Here is a 16,848-nt window from a genome sequence, read left to right as displayed (position 1 = left end):
GCTCTGGCCCTCGCTGCCTCCGTCCCCCCCCCCCAGCAACCGGGCTTCCCGGGGGATGGCTGGTCCCGCACAATTCCGTCCGCCGTCCCTATGTATTTGTTCTGGTTGTGTTTCATTCCATGACAATAACGTTTCTATATACGTTTCAATCTTTTACAATCCTTGGTCCCTTGAAGGCACACAGCGTGTGAAGTGTGAACGGGCGTTTCCTCTTTGCCCTTCGAGGACGGGGACTTGTCTGATGGCTTTTTCTTTCCCCTTCACAGGTGTTAAACCTTTCTGAAAAGAGATATGACCTTACGAAGCTTAACCCAAAGGTACGACCTTAACCCTTTATGTTCTGAGTTTCGTCAGATGTCCCCAAAGCATATCTGCTCGTGCGAAAACAGTTCAAGTCTCTGCGGGTTGTGACCTCGTAAGGGGTATCAGGAACTGTTCTTACCTGTGGGTTTTTTTGGTTTTTTTTTTTAAGATTTTTTATTGTTAAGGAATCTCTGCACCCATCATGGGGCTCAAACTCACCACCCCGAGATCAAGAGTCGCATGCTCTGCTGACTGAGCCAGTCAGGTGCCCCCGTGGGTCATTTTTAAATTAATTTCTTTCTTTTTTTATTTTTTTAAAGATTTTATTTATTTGACAGAGAGACAGCGAGAGAGGGAACACAAGCAGGGGGAGTGGGAGAGGAAGAAGCAGGCTCCCCACTGAGCAGGGAGCCCGATGTAGGGCTCGATCCCAGGACCCCGGGATCATGACCTGAGCCGAAGGCAGACACCTAACAACTGAGCCACCCAGGCGCCCCTAAATTAATTTCTTTAGTTTGAAATAATTATAGATTTACGGGACATTGCAGAATTACACAGAGCGATCCCACGTAGCCCCAGACCCCGTCTTCTCCAGTGGTAACACCACGCATTAACTAGTAATAAAGTGTTAGTGCCAGAAGCTGATGTTGGTGGGATCCACAGACCATTTCTACCTCCAGGGTCTCCCTCCTGCTGCCTTCACATGCTCCCCTCCAAGCGTTCATCTTTTTCGTAGCAAAGATTTAGGGGAAGTCTTTAAGCTTGTGTATACATGTGAGTTAGGGTATATGTCGTGTATGTATTCCACATGTCGGGATATTCTGCAGCTGTTGGAATAAGAATATATGGTGCATTGGTGAATTGCCTATTTTAATGCTAGGTAACAAAAGTAGGATATAGAAGTCCTGGATAATAGCATCTCGGCTCTGCTCGACACATAGAAAAAAATCTAAGGAATTCATCAGTGTTGTAGCTGTTACCCCTACGTGGTGGAAGGGGTATGCGATATTTTCCAGCTTCCTGGCATTTTTCTGAAATTTTCCCATCATTTTGCACTGTTTCTGTTACTTTTATAGAAGAGACCTCTCCCCTTAAGAAAAGGAAGGTGGAATAGGACGTATTTTGCATCGCTGGGGGGTGGTGGAGGGTGTCAGGTTGCTCGGGGAGGCTGTTTCCCGTGCAAGGACACGCTGTGTTCTGCGTCACGCGGTGAGGACCGTCTCTGTTCCTGCTCCGAACTGTAACCCGGGCTCACGGTGCTTCCTCCCTCGTGGGCACACTCCGGTCCTGAGAGGGGCATGTTTTCTTCAAGCACGCAGGACGGGCTGCTCTCTGAGACATCATCCGCGCGGTGCGTGGGGAACAGCTCCCTGCATTTTCCCAGACTGCAATTTCAGTCTGCACAGAGGAATTTTGGCCGCAGCTCCGGCCAAGAACTCCCGTTTCAGATCTGGCCCGGCCTCGGCCCTCCCCACGAGCCATGCCCCATTAGCGGCTCTGAAAGCCCTTTCTAGAATAGCCGTCCCAGCTGCTGGAGAGCAGATAAGATGGGGATGGACGTCTCACGGGGGCAACGTAATCCGCCCCGTGTTCCTTCTCAGTGAAGGCTCCTGGCCACACTCCCAGCAGGCTTTAGGAAAGGAACTCGCGGCAGGGTTTTGGTAGAGAGCCCGTCTCTCCTTGCAGATCCTGGACGTGGGCTGGCCGGAGCTGCACGCGCCACCCCTGGACCAGGTGTGCACCATCTGCAAGGCGCAGGAGTCCTGGCTGAACAGCGACCCCCAGCACGTGGTGGTCATCCACTGCAGGGTGAGTGTGCCCCGTGCTCGGGGCCCCGCGGGGACCGCCTTTCACGCCCATGTCTGGATCTGCCGGTGTTTGTCCTCGCTCTCCCGGAGTTTGGCTCTAGAATTTGCAGGCCTTGGGTCAATGAACGCATAGCTGGACATTTTGAAATGAACGAAAGGCATGGACGATAGTGAACCATTTTATCTTTACGCGGTTTGGTTTTTTTTGGAAAGCCCTTTTGAGAAGGAGCGGCCAAGGACGTGCGGGGCTGTCTGAGTCCTGCTATAGTTGATCCATCTAAGCCTGGGATGCTGTTTGCTGCGAACGCGTGGTCCTCGCCCAGCCGGCCGCTCGAGGGGGATGGGAGCTGGCCGCGCCCGGCAGGGTGGCCAATGCTGGCCGGGGGGAGGGCGCACCTCCGTCCTGGCTGCACCTGATCTCCGACCTCCTGGGAGCTTTCCTCTTACTCCTCTGGTTTCTCGCTGCCTTCCTGCACTTCCCAGTCCTCGGGTCTGATGGGTGGAGAACAGGGCTCGACGGAACACCACTGTCCTGAGCGGGGAAGCCCCCCTGGACCCTCCATGAAGGACGCAGACCTGCCATGCGGTGCAGCCTGTGGGAGGCACTTTGGGAAGGGACGGTGCTCCCAGAAGGAAGGTGCCCCTCCTCACTTTGTACGTGACACACCATGTTCCTGTGACCCTTGGAACATCACGAACATGTGGACGATTCCTTCTTGAAATGTCTCTTTTTCGGATTTTTGCACATTCAAAAGCTGCAGGAAAATCCATTGCCTTGTGGAGTTGAGGTGCAGAGACCCTTCCCCTCAAGCTACGTTGGGCCGTCTGAGCCACTGTCCCCTAGGGGTTCTGAGACTCGCTCGCGTGAGGTCTGTAGGAAGGCGGCGGGCCTGGGTCGTGGTGTGCGGCGGGACCCCGGCTCTGAGCAAATCCTGGCAGGTGCACACGAATGGGTGTGCTGTTTCTTTCTCACTTTTCTTGCTTCTTCTCACACCTGACTTGATTACCTTCTCCAGCAAACAGTCAGGTCCCCTATTCGTTTTCTTACGAAATTACGTTCACTGGGGCCTTTTAGGGTCGCATTATATTAAGGATCTCCTCTCCAGATTTGTGTTTTGGTGCAAACTTCAAAAGAAAATAGGCTTTTTTTTTTTTTTTTTTTTTAACCAGTTCTTGTCAGTTAAAACAAACTGCTTTCCATCAGGCTTGGCCTGGTGATTTGAGGATGCTCCTCCCGGAGCTCAGTGCACTGGGCTTTCTGAGCAGCATTCCCTGGGGGCGGGGGAGGGGGGAGCAGCCCAGCTACCTGGATCAGGTGAGAAGTGCAGGTCCCGTTCACCCCGACCTGCTGCCTGCCGGGGCCCCCAGAAGATTCTGGCGTGCCGGACTTTGAGAAGCTCTCCTTAACCACGTGTCCCATTTTGGTCACTGACTTCACTTTTTAATGAAGTCGGTTATGGTATCCTTTATAATATCTGCATCACAGGTGACAGACACTGCAGAGAGATCTCCAAAACACGTGCTGGTCCTACCCAACGCTTGGCTCTCTGGACAAGTCTTTTTTTTTTTTTTAAATTAAAGATTTTATTTATTTATTTGAGAGAGTATGTGTGCATGGTGCATGTGCACGAGGAGGAAGGGAGGGGCAGAGGGAGAAGCAGGCTCCCCGCCGAGCAGGGAGTCCGATGCGGGGCTCGATCCCAGGACCCCGGGATCACGACCCGAGCTGAAGGCAGATGCTTCACCGACTGAGCCACCCGGGTGCCCCGGGACAAGTCTTGTTAGCGGGATTTATCAGGAGCACGTCGGGAGTTTGAAAACTATTTGCTCCTCTCTTGCTCCGTTCTGGGGACATGCGAGCCCTTCCCGAGACATTCTAGAAAATGTGCCCTGAGAGAGAAGTCTTCACTTCACGTGACCTTCCAGATGTCGACATTAACAGAAGTGCATCTAGCTCGTGGCGGGGGTGAGATCAGGATCATTTGCCCAAACCCGTGAGCTCCGAGGAAGGTGCGCTTCCTGCTGTGTGTGCCAGGAACGGGAGTGGAGCTGGGCCCCTGGCTGGGGGGAGGGCAGACCCAGGCCCAGCATGGGGACGGCCCTGCCCTCCTGTCCGCTGCGCAGGGCGGGTTTGTGCGGCTTTGCGCCGGGCCCCCTCACCTCCACCTGCTGGCGACTGGCTGAGCGGACCTAGCCGGCAGCTCCTCTGGAAGGCTTTGTCCCCCATGCTGTTTGGTTTTGAGTCGCTGGGGAAGGCCACCCCCTCGGCAAGTGGTGCAGTCAGTGGTTCTGACGGTCCTGCTCGAGTTCGGCCTCTCAGGAGTCACCAGAAACGCAGGGACTTGCCCGAGCATGGCAGCTGCGTGTGCCCCACGCGCGCCCGACGTGACAGAGGAGGTGTTTGCTTGTAGCCTGACGTGCATGGGACAGAGAGGCGTGGGCTCTGGGTGACGGTCACACACTGTCGTGGGCCCCTCGGAGGTGTGGACTGGGTTTGCTCAGCTGTTTCTTTTCCAGGACAGACGTGGGGACGAGCACGTGTGCTCCTCTCTCTGGCTTGCCTAACTCGTGAAAAACCCAGACAGCAGATAGTTTGGGCTCTGGGGGCTGCAGGGTCTCGTCGTAACTGCTCACACCTGCCGTTGCCTGTGGATCTAGCCCCCGATGCGCCTGAACGGACAGGCGTGGCCGTGTTCCGTCAGACTTTATTTGCGGACCGTGACGGTTGAGCTTTCGGTGCTTCGTGTGTCACAGAAGGGTATTCTTCTGCTTCTTTTGATTCTTCTTCACTTGTTCTAAAACATGACAACTCGTGGCTCGCAGGTTGCAGGACCCGGGGTGGGCAGAAGTGGCTTGTGGACTGTGGTTTGCTGACCGTTGATCTGGGTCTTGGCAGTATGTTCCAGAAGGTGGCAGTCCATGGCTCTGGGTGTGGGTGGCCTGTCACGGCCGTGGTGCTTCCACACACCCCCTCCTGTGGGTCCCGTTGGCCTGGGGTTCTGGCAGCTTCCCATCTGGGCCGTGTGTATCTGTGGTCGCGGGCTGAGCCCTGCATGTCGGGGTCGTGGTTCCGGTGGAACTGGGCAGGGCTGGGTCAGGGGGGCAGCGGGGTGATGCCCTCTGGGCTCTCCGGGGCTGCGTGCACTCAGAGCCCTCAGCCCATGAGGCGGGCGTTCAGGTCTCTGTCACCTGTAGTGAAATCACGCTAAGTGCTTCCTCCCCGGCACGTTCTTGTGGCCCCGGTGGGACCTGGTGAGCTGACTGGCCGCCTCTGTGCAGATCTGCCCTCGGGGCGCCCACGGATGCCCCAGGCGGCGCTGGCTCCTGCCGCGGGCTCCCGGCGTGTCCGCTGCCTGCTGGGCTGGGTAAGGCCGTCCCCCGGAGCCAGGACCAGAGGAAGCTGAGGGTGGCTCCCCAGCAATGCAAGCTCTTTGTCATCCCGAGCGAATGAGCCTTCCACCTCTGCCACGGGAGTCGAGAGAAACCGAGTCCCTCTTTTGTCTCCTGCAGGGCGGAAAGGGACGCATCGGCGTGGTCATATCATCCTACATGCACTTCACCAACGTCTCGGCCAGGTACATGGGGCGTCCGCACTGCCGGGGCTGCCGGCAGGTCTGGGGGGGCGGCTCGGCCGGGAAACCAGCCCCAGCTGAGGATGTGCGGCTCTGTCTGCCTCATGCTGACGTTTCGGTGGCAGCGGTGGAAGTAAAGTGAGCGCACTGTCCGTCTCCAACAGAAACCGTAGGGGTGGACGGGACCAGTACTGGAAGCAAGACCCGCGCAGTCTCACTGAGCACCTTCTACCCTGTAAAGCCGAGTGGCCACGGCCGCCGTGCTTTGCGTGCCCTGGGTCTCCGGGAAGTGCTCTGCAGATTTGTCTTTTCTCCCTCAGTCCTCCGGGGTAACCCAGGGGGCAGTTGTCACCACTCGTACTTTACAGGTGACAAGACCGAGGCTTAGGCGTGCTCATGGTCTCCCGGCCTGTGAGCGGGAAGCCCGGTCTCGTCTGGTCCGCAGGAGGTGGAAGAGCCACCAGGGGACCTGCCCACAGGAGGCTGGGACGGCGGGCACAGCAAGGCTAGTGGGAACCTGCTGGCGCTGGGGGGGCTCGTGGTGTCTGCAGAGGCGCAGTGCCCCGAAATCCCTGGTGCCTCTAGACACACGGTGCCCCTGGACGTGCAGTGTCCCCGGACACACGGTGCCCCCGGATGCGCGGTACCCCCGGACGCACAGTGCCCCCAGACACACGGTGCCCCCAGACACGCAGCGCCCCCGGACACACGGTGCCCCCAGACGCACGGTGCCCCCTAGACGTGCAGTGCCCCCAGACGCACGGTGCCCCCGAGACGTGCAGTGCCCCAAGACACACGGTGCCCCCAGACACACAGCGCCCCAAGCACACATCTCACTCCCACTGAAATCCAGTCCAGAAATATCGTTCTTTGTGGGTTTGCATTTACCCTGTCGTTTCAATGGCTGCATTGTGAGGCAAGGGCCGCTCCACGCTGAGGACATACAGGCTCTGTTCACATTAGCCGATAAATCCTGCCCTTTCCAGCAGCAAGGAGTGAAATCTGACTTTCCACGTGTTTTCTCTGGACACAAACTGTGGAGCTGGTGCCTGCCAGGGAGGAAACCCAAGCGCCCGTGAAACCCAGATCCCTTCTCGGTGATAATAAGGGTTTGTGTGTGCGCCAGAGCCCGAGGTTGCTGCTCACACCGAGTCCCCCAGCTGAGCCCAGACGTGCGGACCCTGCTCGGCGTCGCCCTCACATTTCCGCCCCAGCAGCGTGGCTCCACCCTGTTTTTCTCAATCACCACTCTTTCCCGAACGTGCGCCCCGGCCTCGTAGAGGTGGCGGCCCGGCCCCGTGTGTGGAGGCGGTGTTAGGTCGTTAGGCACGGGTGGATTGTCCCCGTCGAGGTAGCTTCTCGTGATTCCCTGCTCGGAGCTTGCCGTGATGACCAGCCTCTCACACATACATGTGTCCTCGATCATTTCTCCGCTTCCCCGCTTAGATGACATTCCCAGAAGCCGTCACGGGGAGCACGCATTTCTAAAACCTCTGTCATTAACCGCGCTCGAGATTGCATCAGAAACTAGAAATCAGCAAGTAGCAGGAAGGCTCTTGGGTCAGCACCCTGGAGACGAGCGTTCAGGGAGACTGTCAGCGGGAACACTCCTAATGCTGACAGTGATGTTAGTTCTGAACACACACACACACACACACACACACACGCACACACACATGCCAGAAATGCATTGTCAGCATTTGGTAAGACCTGTGAGCTCCGGGAAGAGGAATGCATACAAGTGAGGGTGGGCACATTTCAGCTTAGAAACATAACGCCCTCGATACGGTGAATGCTCAGTGCTGAAGGGGACCTTCTTTCTGGGACAGCCCCGCCAGTGCAGCCCAGGACAAACGCACGTGGTGAATCCCCGTGTTCTGCAGGGGTGCATGCATGCATGCTGCAAGGGGAGGGCCCAACTGCCGTCAGATTTTCAGGGAAGCTTTGGGCTCAAACAAGACTCAGTTCCGTGACCTCTTACACCCATGTCCCACGATGTATCTGAAGTCAGATCAGGCAGACCCGTGAATGCCCGGCTACCGGGTCTCCTGAGGATCCTGCTGAGTGCGCTCTGCTTGTGGGCTTTGGGTCGTTGGGGAGCAGGGTTGCCTGTGGCTGAGGCTTGAGGACCACGATGTGCAGCCATGAGGGCTTGGAAGCTCGCCACCCTCATGGGCCGCCGCCGTCTGACCCCCTCAGGCCTGCTGAGAGTCGTGACTCCCTGCGGGTCCCGAGCTGGCCCCGGGGGCTTGCTGGCTGTCACTAACCGTGGTCTCCGGGTGTGCCCCAAACCCTCGGGATCCTGACACTCATGCAGAGCCCTCTGCTGCTTCCCTGCTGTCATGGGGCCGGTGTGGCAATGGGACAGTTCGGGATGCCAGCCCCGTGCCCGCCTGTGGGAAGGAGAGAGGGTGCTGCTGTGTTGGACGGCGTTCCAGGCCTGCGGGCCATAGCACCTGTCCCCGCCAGCCCGCCACCCACGGCGTCCACGCTGAATGCTGCGTCTCTCTCTCTCTCTCTCTCTCTCCTTTCTCAGTGCCGACCAGGCCCTCGACAGGTTTGCGATGAAGAAGTTCTACGATGATAAAGTTTCAGCTTTAATGCAGCCTTCCCAGAAACGGTATGTATGTGTCCCCGAGCCAGAGCAAACGGGACAGTGAGATTCTACGTTTCAGAAAGTGGGGACAAGAGGGCCATCTCCCCTGACCAGCCAAGCGGAGGTGGGGAGGGCTGGTGGGTGGCCAGCAGTGAAGAAGAGCCCCCGTGCACGTGGGTGGCATGGGAGCCCCTGGCCCTGCCTGGCTCTGAGAGGCGGACCCAGGAGTCCCCCACGTGCTCCACGCTCCACGTTGGGTCCTCCACGCTCAGGGCCGGTATGGATTCATGCCATGATGTTGGAACTGGGTTCCGTCTGCTGGACCGGGGGTCGGCAAACCGTGTCTGTAACGGGCTGGCGAGTGGCTGGTCTGGGCCTCGCAGGCCACGTGGTCTCCCGTCACGGCGGTGGCGGACCTAACACGAGAATGAATGTGGCCTCATGGGCAGGTTTGTGTTTGGCCGACTCCTGCGCTAGGCCGTCAGCCCCTGAGGTCCGGGGCCCTTTCCTCACATTGGCCTCCCTGGCCCACCCACCACCCCCTCTCTGGAGCTCGGCTCGGCCCCCTGGGAGATGCTCAGTCGGTGCTGCGAAGGGCCCTGGGGAGCAGACTTCCTCCTGCCGTGCGCCCCCAGGTGAGCCCACGCACCCCCCGGGCCCGGCTGAGGAGGGCCCTAGCCGCCCTCCTCCCAGACCCAGCTCTTTGCACAAGGTGACATGGAGCCAAGCACGTAGTCACCACACTTTCATTTTAAAGCGAACAGCGAGGAATTGGCCAAGAATTGTCAAGATGGTTGCCAGGATGCTTTCCCATCTTGTGCGCCTGACCCTTCCGTCAGCTCCCCCGGGTGCCCGCGGGCGTGGCTGAGATGGAGGGGAGATGGAGGGTTCCGCATCCAGGAGGCCGGTCACGGGTGTGTTTTGGTCAGGAGCCGGGCCTCGATATTTCCATCTGGGAAAGGGATTTCCAGGCCGCAAGGGGCATCTCCTCCTTTTATCCCGGGAGTTCCCAGTGTCTGGGCCTGTTTGCGGTCAGACCCATCTCCTCTCCCTCCTTCCCCTCACCCCTCCTTCCCTCCCCCTTCCCCCTGTCCTCCCCCCCCCGCCCCTGTCTTCCTTCCCTCCCTTTGCCCATCCAGCAACCCCTGCCTCTGGCAACCACCACTCTATTCTCTGCATCTGTGAGCTCTTGAGCTTATTTTGTTTGTTCATTCGTTCTGTTTTCTAGATTCCACATATAAGTGTCTTTTTTTGTCTGATTTATTTTGCTATGCGTAGTACCTTCGAGGTCCATCCACGTTGTTGCAGATGGCGGGATTTCATCCTCTCTTTATAGCTGATTCATATTCTGTGATACACATAACACCACACCTCCATCCATCCATCCATCCCTCCACCCCTCCATCCATCCATCCCTCCATCCCTCCCTCCATCCATCCATCCATCCCTCCATCCCTCCCTCCCTCCATCCATCCATCCATCCATCCCTCCATCCATCCATCCATCCCTCCATCCATCCATCCATCCATCCATCCCTCCATCCATCCATCCCTCCATCCATCCATCCATCCATCCATCCATCCATCCATCCATCCCTCCCTCCATCCATCCATCCATCCATCCATCCCTCCCTCCATCCATCCATCCATCCATCCATCCCTCCATCCATCCATCCATCCATCCATCCCTCCATCCATCCATCCATCCATCCACGGGCAGACACTCGGGTTGCCTCCATATCTGGGCAGCAGTCAGTATCGCTGCAGTGAACACGGGGTGCAGATTGTGTTTTTGTTTCATCAGGTAAATAGCCCAGTAGTGGGATTACTGGACCATATGGTATTTCTATGTTTAGCTTGTTGAGGACCCTCCATACTGTTGTCCGCAGTGGCTGGGCAGCTTGCATTCCCACCAACAGGGCACGAGGGGTCCCCTTTCTCCGCATCCTCGCCAACACCTCTTGTTTTCCGTGTTGATTTTAGCCATTCTGACAGGTGTGAGGTGATATTTCATTGTGGTTTTGATTTACATTTCCCTGATGATGAGTGATGCTGAGCATCTTTTCATATGTCTGTTGGCCGTCTGGATGTCTTTTTTTGAAAAATGTCTATTCAGATCTTTTGCCCATTTCTTTTTTTTATAATTTTTTTATTGTTATGTTAATCCCCATACATTACATCATTAGTTTTAGATATAGTGTTCCATGATTCATTGTTTGTGCATAACACCCAGTGCTCCATGCAGAACGTGCCCTCCTTAATACCCATCACCAGGCCAACCCATCCTCCCACCCCCCTCCCCTCTAGAACCCTCAGTTTGTTTTTCAGAGTCCATTGTTTCTCATGGTTCGTCTCCCCCTCCGATTTCCCCACCTTCATTCTTCCCCTCCTGCTATCTTCTTCTTTTTTTTTCTTAACATATAATGTATTATTTGTTTCAGAGGTACAGATCTGAGATTCAACAGTCTTGCACAATTCACAGCTCTCACCATAGCACATACCCTCCCCAATGTCTATCACCCGGCCACCCCATCCCTCCCACCCCACCCCCCACTCCAGCAACCCTCAGTTTGTTTCCTGAGATTAAGAATTCCTCATATCAGTGAGGTCATATGATACATGTCTTTCTCTGTTTGACTTATTTCGCTCAGCATAATACCCTCCAGTTCCATCCACGTCGTTGCAAATGGCAAGATTTCATTCCTTTTGATGGCTGCATAATATTCCATTGTATATATATACCACATCTTCTTTATCCATTCATCTGTCGACGGACATCTTGGCTCTTTCCACAGTTTGGCTATTGTGGACATTGCTGCTATAAACATCAGGGTGCACGTACCCCTTCGGATCCCTACATTTGTATCTTTGGGGTAAATACCCAGTAGTGCAATTGCTGGATCGTATGGTAGCTCTATTTTCAACTTTTTGAGGAACCTCCATACTGTTTTCCAGAGTTCTTTTGCCCATTTCTTTTAAAGAGTTTACTTACTTATTTTAGGAGGGGCAGAGAGAGAGGGAGGGAGAGAATCTCAATCAGATTCCCTGCGGAGTGTGGAGCCCGATGCGGGGCTCTATCCCATGACCCTAAGATCATGACCTGAGCTGAGATCAAGAGTAGGACCCTTAACCCACTGAGCTACCCAGGCTCCCCAGTTCCATACAAATTTCATTTTCTTTCTATTTTTGTGAAAAATGCCATTGGAATATTGATATGCATTGCATTGAATCTATAGATCGATGTTAACAGTATTAATTCTTCCCATCCATGAGGATGGAGCATTTTCCCGTTTGTGTCTTTTTCAGTTTTTTCCATAATGTCTTATAGTTTTCAGTTCACAGGTCTTTCACCTCCTTGGTTAAATTTATTCTTAGATATTTCACTCTTCTTGATGCTATCGTAAATGGGTTGTTTCTTCATTTTTTGGGGGGGTAGTGCATTATTATATAGAAATGCAACAGATTCATGTATATTAATTTTGTATCCTGTGACTTTACTAATTTTATTTATTCCAACAATTTTTGAGGGGAGTCTTTAGGGTTTTCCGTGTATAATATCATGTCATTTGCAAACTGTAACAGTTTGAAATCTTTCTTTCTGATTTGGATGACTTTCATTTCTTTTTCTTGTCTGATTGCTGTGGCTGGGACTTCAACACTATGTTGATTAAAAGTAGTAAGAGCGGGCATCCTTGTCTTGTTCCTGATCTTAGAGGAAAAGTTTTCAGTTTTTCACTATTGAGTGTGGTGTTAGCTGTGGGTTTGTCATGCACAGCCTTTATTATGTGGAGGGGTGTTCCTTCTATACCCACTTTGTGACTTTTTATCCTAAATGGATGTTGTATTTTGTTTTTTCTGTGTCTATTGAGACCATCATATGATTTTTATTCTTTCCATCCACTCAAAATGCTCAGCACCCACCAGGGAAGAATGTTTGCCTTATTTTCTTCTTTTTGCTGTTATGACTTACTAGAGCTTTGTAATAGCGGTGCAAGAGTGTAGAACATGGAAAAGCGTTTTCTCACCGTAGCAAGCCCATGGCTTTCACGTGCCCTTCCTGTCTGTGTGCACCAGAAGCTATAGCATTTACAATGTGTAACGGTGGTGTGGGTTCTATTCTGCGTTCCTTGGCAAATCTTCCTGCACCCGCAGATGAGAGGAATGCTATCCACCCAGCTCCTGCAATGGGAGATGCTCACAAACCATTATCGAGTAGGTAGATGGCTGAGTCAGTGCATACGATACATCTGGAGGCGCTTTGAGTCCAGAGGAGCCCAGGCTGGCCACATTTGTGGGATAAATGCTGTGATGGGAACCCTCCCTGTGGTCCCTGCTACCCCGAGGGACTGAGCTCAAGAAACCCATTTCAAAGGGGGTTTTGTGGCAAGAGTGAATAAATTAGCTTGCTGGGGGTTTGTGGCCTGGGACGCTTGGGGCCTCAACAGCAAGCCTCCTCCAAGCCTTCACTTATTTAATACTGGGCTTACGAGCTGACCTTCCCAGGGCTGCGGGGCAGAGGGGATCCCAAGGAGGCCTGCGATGGGGTTATTCCCGTGTCCGACCCTGCCTGGTAAAAGGTGTGGGCCTGCAGAAACTAGGATTCCTGGGTGTGTCTGATAGCCGGACATTTCCCAGTATAGCTTTATTTGGCTTTTGACATGCCTTGTGTGTCTGAAAGAGCACGTGCACGGGAGACAGGGCAGATACAAGGGAGCGGGCACCTGTCCTCTCTCCTCGGGGAGCATGCCCACTGCGGCCTATGGGTTTCTCGAGCTTGGAGCCAGGGTGGCCCTCCCGCTGGGCCTCCTGCCACAGCAGGGATGGGAGCGCTGGGGAATAATACTGGGTAACCAGCAAGCTTGGGTCCCAGCCCGCGTCTCCGCGCCATCTGTGCACCCCGTGAGCACCGTGGAGGTGAAGACAGGAAGGCTCAGGAAAAGATGTGCCCTTACGGCGGCTCTTCCTGCTGAGCCACGTGACGTGGTCATGCTAGCTTTGATACGCGCATGTGCACACGTGTTCAGGGAGAGCTGAGCGGTGTCAGGTGCGGATCACGTGTTTAGGGAGATTCGAGGAAATTCCAACGATAAATTTCGGCTCTCGGCACTGGTGGTAAGGCACGCGTTGCTGGCACGGGAGTGACGCACGTGCTGGCAGTTAGTCCCCCGCCCGGACACGCGCGGTTCCTGCACCTTCTTGCTAGTTGAGATGAGGCGTGGAAAACTCATCACAGGGAGTTCCTTTCCTCCAAAGAAAGAGGAGAGGGTGGGAGGCCGAGGAGCTGTTTGGAACAGGGCGCCTACGCTGTGTGCTAGGGGAACTCTCAGGCTCACACCCCTTCGCCGCAGGTGAACCCCGCGTTCCCAGCGGGCTGGATGAACTGGTGGCGCAAGCCTTGCCTTTTCTTTTGTTCCTCCTGTCTTCACCCGGGAATTGCTTTGCTTTTCTTGGGTGCAACAGGCGCTTCCTGGTGGCCATGAACACACGTGGCCCAGTTATCGGCCCTCCGTGTCCGGCCTCCGCTAGCCAGGCCACGGGCTCCGGCCACAGCTGCCGCGTCGGCTTGCGGAGGACGTGCGTGTTCTGAGGGGGCATCTGCGTGCGTGCTGCTTTTGTGGACAATAGGACGAGGCCGCCCCAGTGGACGATTCATAAACGTCCTGTGTGTGTTTCTCTGTGAAACGTCTTCTCACCCCTCCCTGACGTGGACACTGGAGTAAAATCGGGGCGTAGAGAGGGGAGATATTGGGTCATGGATCCAGTGTCCCTAGCACGCTGCGATGCGCCCGGGGGGCTGGCGCTGTGCGCGGACCGAGCAGCATGCGGGCACGTGGTAGGGGGGCGGCTGCTGGCTGCTTGGCTCTGTGTTTGGGGTTTGCTGATCGTCAGCTAGCTGCCTGTGGGCCCCGGAGACTGTTAGGGGGGCGCGACGTGCTGCCTCTGGGTCAGCGTCCCAGGCTGGGGGGGAGCAGGCCCGTGGCTGGGCACGCAGAGCCATGGGCCCTGTGCTGAGCTTGGGCTCATCGACGTAAAGCTTTAGCCGTGGACGTGACCGTCACAGCTGGAGGGAGGGGACAAGGGTGCAGTCTCCACTCTGTCCACATGCTTTATAGAAATAAATACACGAATGACCTTTGTCATGCGTCCGTCTCTTAGTGGTGTGGTCGGGAGGGGGTTGGGTTAGTTTTTCTTTAATGAACTTTCTGGTCACAGGCATGCTGATTATAAGCCTCAGGGTGACCTTTACCACATCACAAAACCCACGTCTGCTTGGCGATAGGCCCCCGGCCATGAGCGGCACAGAGCCTGCCTGGGGTCTCCCCATGGGGTGGGAGGTGAGGGCAGAGTGATCCTGCTGCCTTTAGCGGGGTGAGGTGCTTACGGGAGAGGGGGACCGTGACAGCCCCGTGGCCTGACCCTGCATGGCTCTGGGGGGGACCGTGACAGCCCCGTGGCCTGACCCCGCGTGGCTCTGGGGGGGGGACCGTGACAGCCCCGTGGCCTGACCCCGTGTGGCTCTGGGGGGGGGACCGTGACAGCCCCGTGGCCTGACCCCGTGTGGCTCTGGGGGGGGGACCGTGACAGCCCCGTGGCCTGACCCCGTGTGGCTCTTGGGGGGGGACCCTGACAGCCCCGTGGCCTGACCCCGTGTGGCTCTGGGGGGGGACCCTGACAGCCCCGTGGCCTGACCCCGCGTGGCTCTGGGGGGGACCGTGACAGCCCCGTGGCCTGACCCCGTGTGGCTCTGGGGGGGGACCGTGACAGCCCCGTGGCCTGACCCCGTGTGGCTCTGGGGGGGGGACCGTGACAGCCCCGTGGCCTGACCCCGTGTGGCTCTGGGGGGGGGACCGTGACAGCCCCGTGGCCTGACCCTGTGTGGCTCTGGGGGGGGACCGTGACAGCCCCGTGGCCTGACCCTGCGTGGCTCTGGGGGGGGACCGTGACAGCCCCGTGGCCTGACCCTGCGTGGCTCTGGGTTGGGGGCAGAGGGGCTGCCGGCGGTGGGGGAGCAGAGCCAGCATAGGACCCATGGTTCTGCACTGGGCGCTCGGCCACGTTCCGTGGGGGGCATCCAGGGATCCCCGCAGGGTCGCGTGCCCGGGCTGTGCTCTCCAGGGTCAGACGTGGAGGTCGAGACCCCCTTGGCTGTGGGCAGTGGGGCTGGGTCCCCTCGCAGTACCCCGGGGTAGCAGGCTCTGGCCTCCGTGCGCGGGCAGGCCCGCGTGGGCTCGGAGCCGTGGGGGCACCTGTGGGAGCCCTGAGCCGCTGTCCGTTGCAGGTACGTGCAGTTTCTCAGCGGGCTCCTGTCGGGGTCGGTGAAGATGAACGCCTCGCCACTGTTCCTGCATTTTGTCATCCTGCACGGCACTCCCAACTTCGACGCGGGCGGAGGTGAGTGTCCACACACAGCAGTGTCTCCAGACCTGCTGGCCCGTCCGGACCCCGCGCTTTACGGGCCTGCCTTCCCTCCCTTCCCCGTCCAAGCATCCTGGTCGCCGTGTGCGGGGGCCCAGGGAGGGGCAGCAGGACCTTTCCGCAGGAGCCCCACCCTCCGTTACTCGGCGGCCCAACGCCATTGCCGCTTCCCCAAAGCGCGGACGCAGCACGGGGGTCACCTTGCCCCAGGACGCCTCTCTCTTGCTGTTTGTCAAACTGCCATCTGTCCGTCCGGTCCTGCGCCTCACAGACAACTCTCTCTTTCAGTGTGCCGGCCCTTTCTGAAGCTCTACCAAGCCATGCAGCCCGTGTACACGTCCGGGATCTAGTAAGTGCTGTGCTCCCTGGAAATGCACCTCCCGGAGCCGCCTGTCCGCGGGAAGGGGTGGGGGCGTCGAGCGGGGGGTGCCCGGCGGGCGGCAGGTGCACGGTTGGCTCCAGGAAGGGGTGTGGACGCAGAGCCTGGAGGGAGGGGAGGCCCGCACACCGGAGTCCCCTGACGGTGTGCCTTTCTGTCCCCTGCGCGTTTTCGGCAACGGGCAGACACGTGCCCTCAGAATTTGTACGAGTCTCTGGGCTTTCCTGGTTTGCTTTCTTGTCTGCTTGCGTCAGTGTTTTGTGGACATTAATAGAACGTGAGTGAGTGGTAGGGTCGGAACGAGCTGTTGTCACGTGTCTGGACTCACGGCGGACCCGCACGCGGGTGGCACCTTCGCAGTCACGTGGTCAGCTATTTACAGACGTGCACGCTCCGCATGCTGGACAGACCCCCGGGAGGTGCATTCCTGAGCCACGCGGGATATTTTGTGTCCTCTCCGAGTTTGAGCTGTGCGGTCGCTTTTCTCAAAAGGGATTCTTTTCGTTAAATCATGAAATTGCATTACGCTCTACCTTCTTGTGTGTCCCGAAGCAACGTTGGCCCGGAAACCCAGAGCAGGATCTACATCGCCATCGAGCCTGCCCAGCTGCTGAAAGGGGACATCATGGTGAGTGTGCACCTGTCCCTCATCCTTGGTGAAGCCCGTGGGAAGCGTGCAGGTGGCCTTGATCGTAGGGCATTTGGCTTATTTTCTGAGAAAGCCGTTTTACTAGAAGGGGCAGAAGGAATCGAGAGGGCCACTCGCTGTGTGCTC

At 56.7% G+C, this 16,848-nt stretch overlaps 1 protein-coding gene across 8 annotated transcripts in view; it reads left to right on the top strand.

Annotated features, from left to right (window-relative positions):
• The window catches only part of TNS3 (tensin 3), a 207,626-nt gene that overhangs the window by 98,530 nt on the left and 92,248 nt on the right, over positions 1-16,848 (top strand). For all 8 annotated transcript variants that reach the window (XM_078059911.1, XM_078059910.1, XM_036102704.2 and 5 more), the window contains 7 exons: positions 267-317; positions 1,990-2,112; positions 5,622-5,686; positions 8,220-8,303; positions 15,558-15,670; positions 15,983-16,043; positions 16,626-16,701. In XM_078059911.1, coding sequence (XP_077916037.1) covers positions 267-317; positions 1,990-2,112; positions 5,622-5,686; positions 8,220-8,303; positions 15,558-15,670; positions 15,983-16,043; positions 16,626-16,701 — 573 coding nt within the window. The remainder of the gene's footprint in view (positions 1-266; positions 318-1,989; positions 2,113-5,621; positions 5,687-8,219; positions 8,304-15,557; positions 15,671-15,982; positions 16,044-16,625; positions 16,702-16,848) is intronic.

Source organism: Halichoerus grypus, chromosome 12 (genome assembly GCF_964656455.1).
Source record: "Halichoerus grypus chromosome 12, mHalGry1.hap1.1, whole genome shotgun sequence".
NCBI classification, from domain to species: Eukaryota; Metazoa; Chordata; class Mammalia; order Carnivora; family Phocidae; genus Halichoerus; species Halichoerus grypus.
The sequence above is the reverse complement of the archived record's forward strand: the minus strand, read 5'-3'. Positions and strand labels throughout refer to the sequence as shown.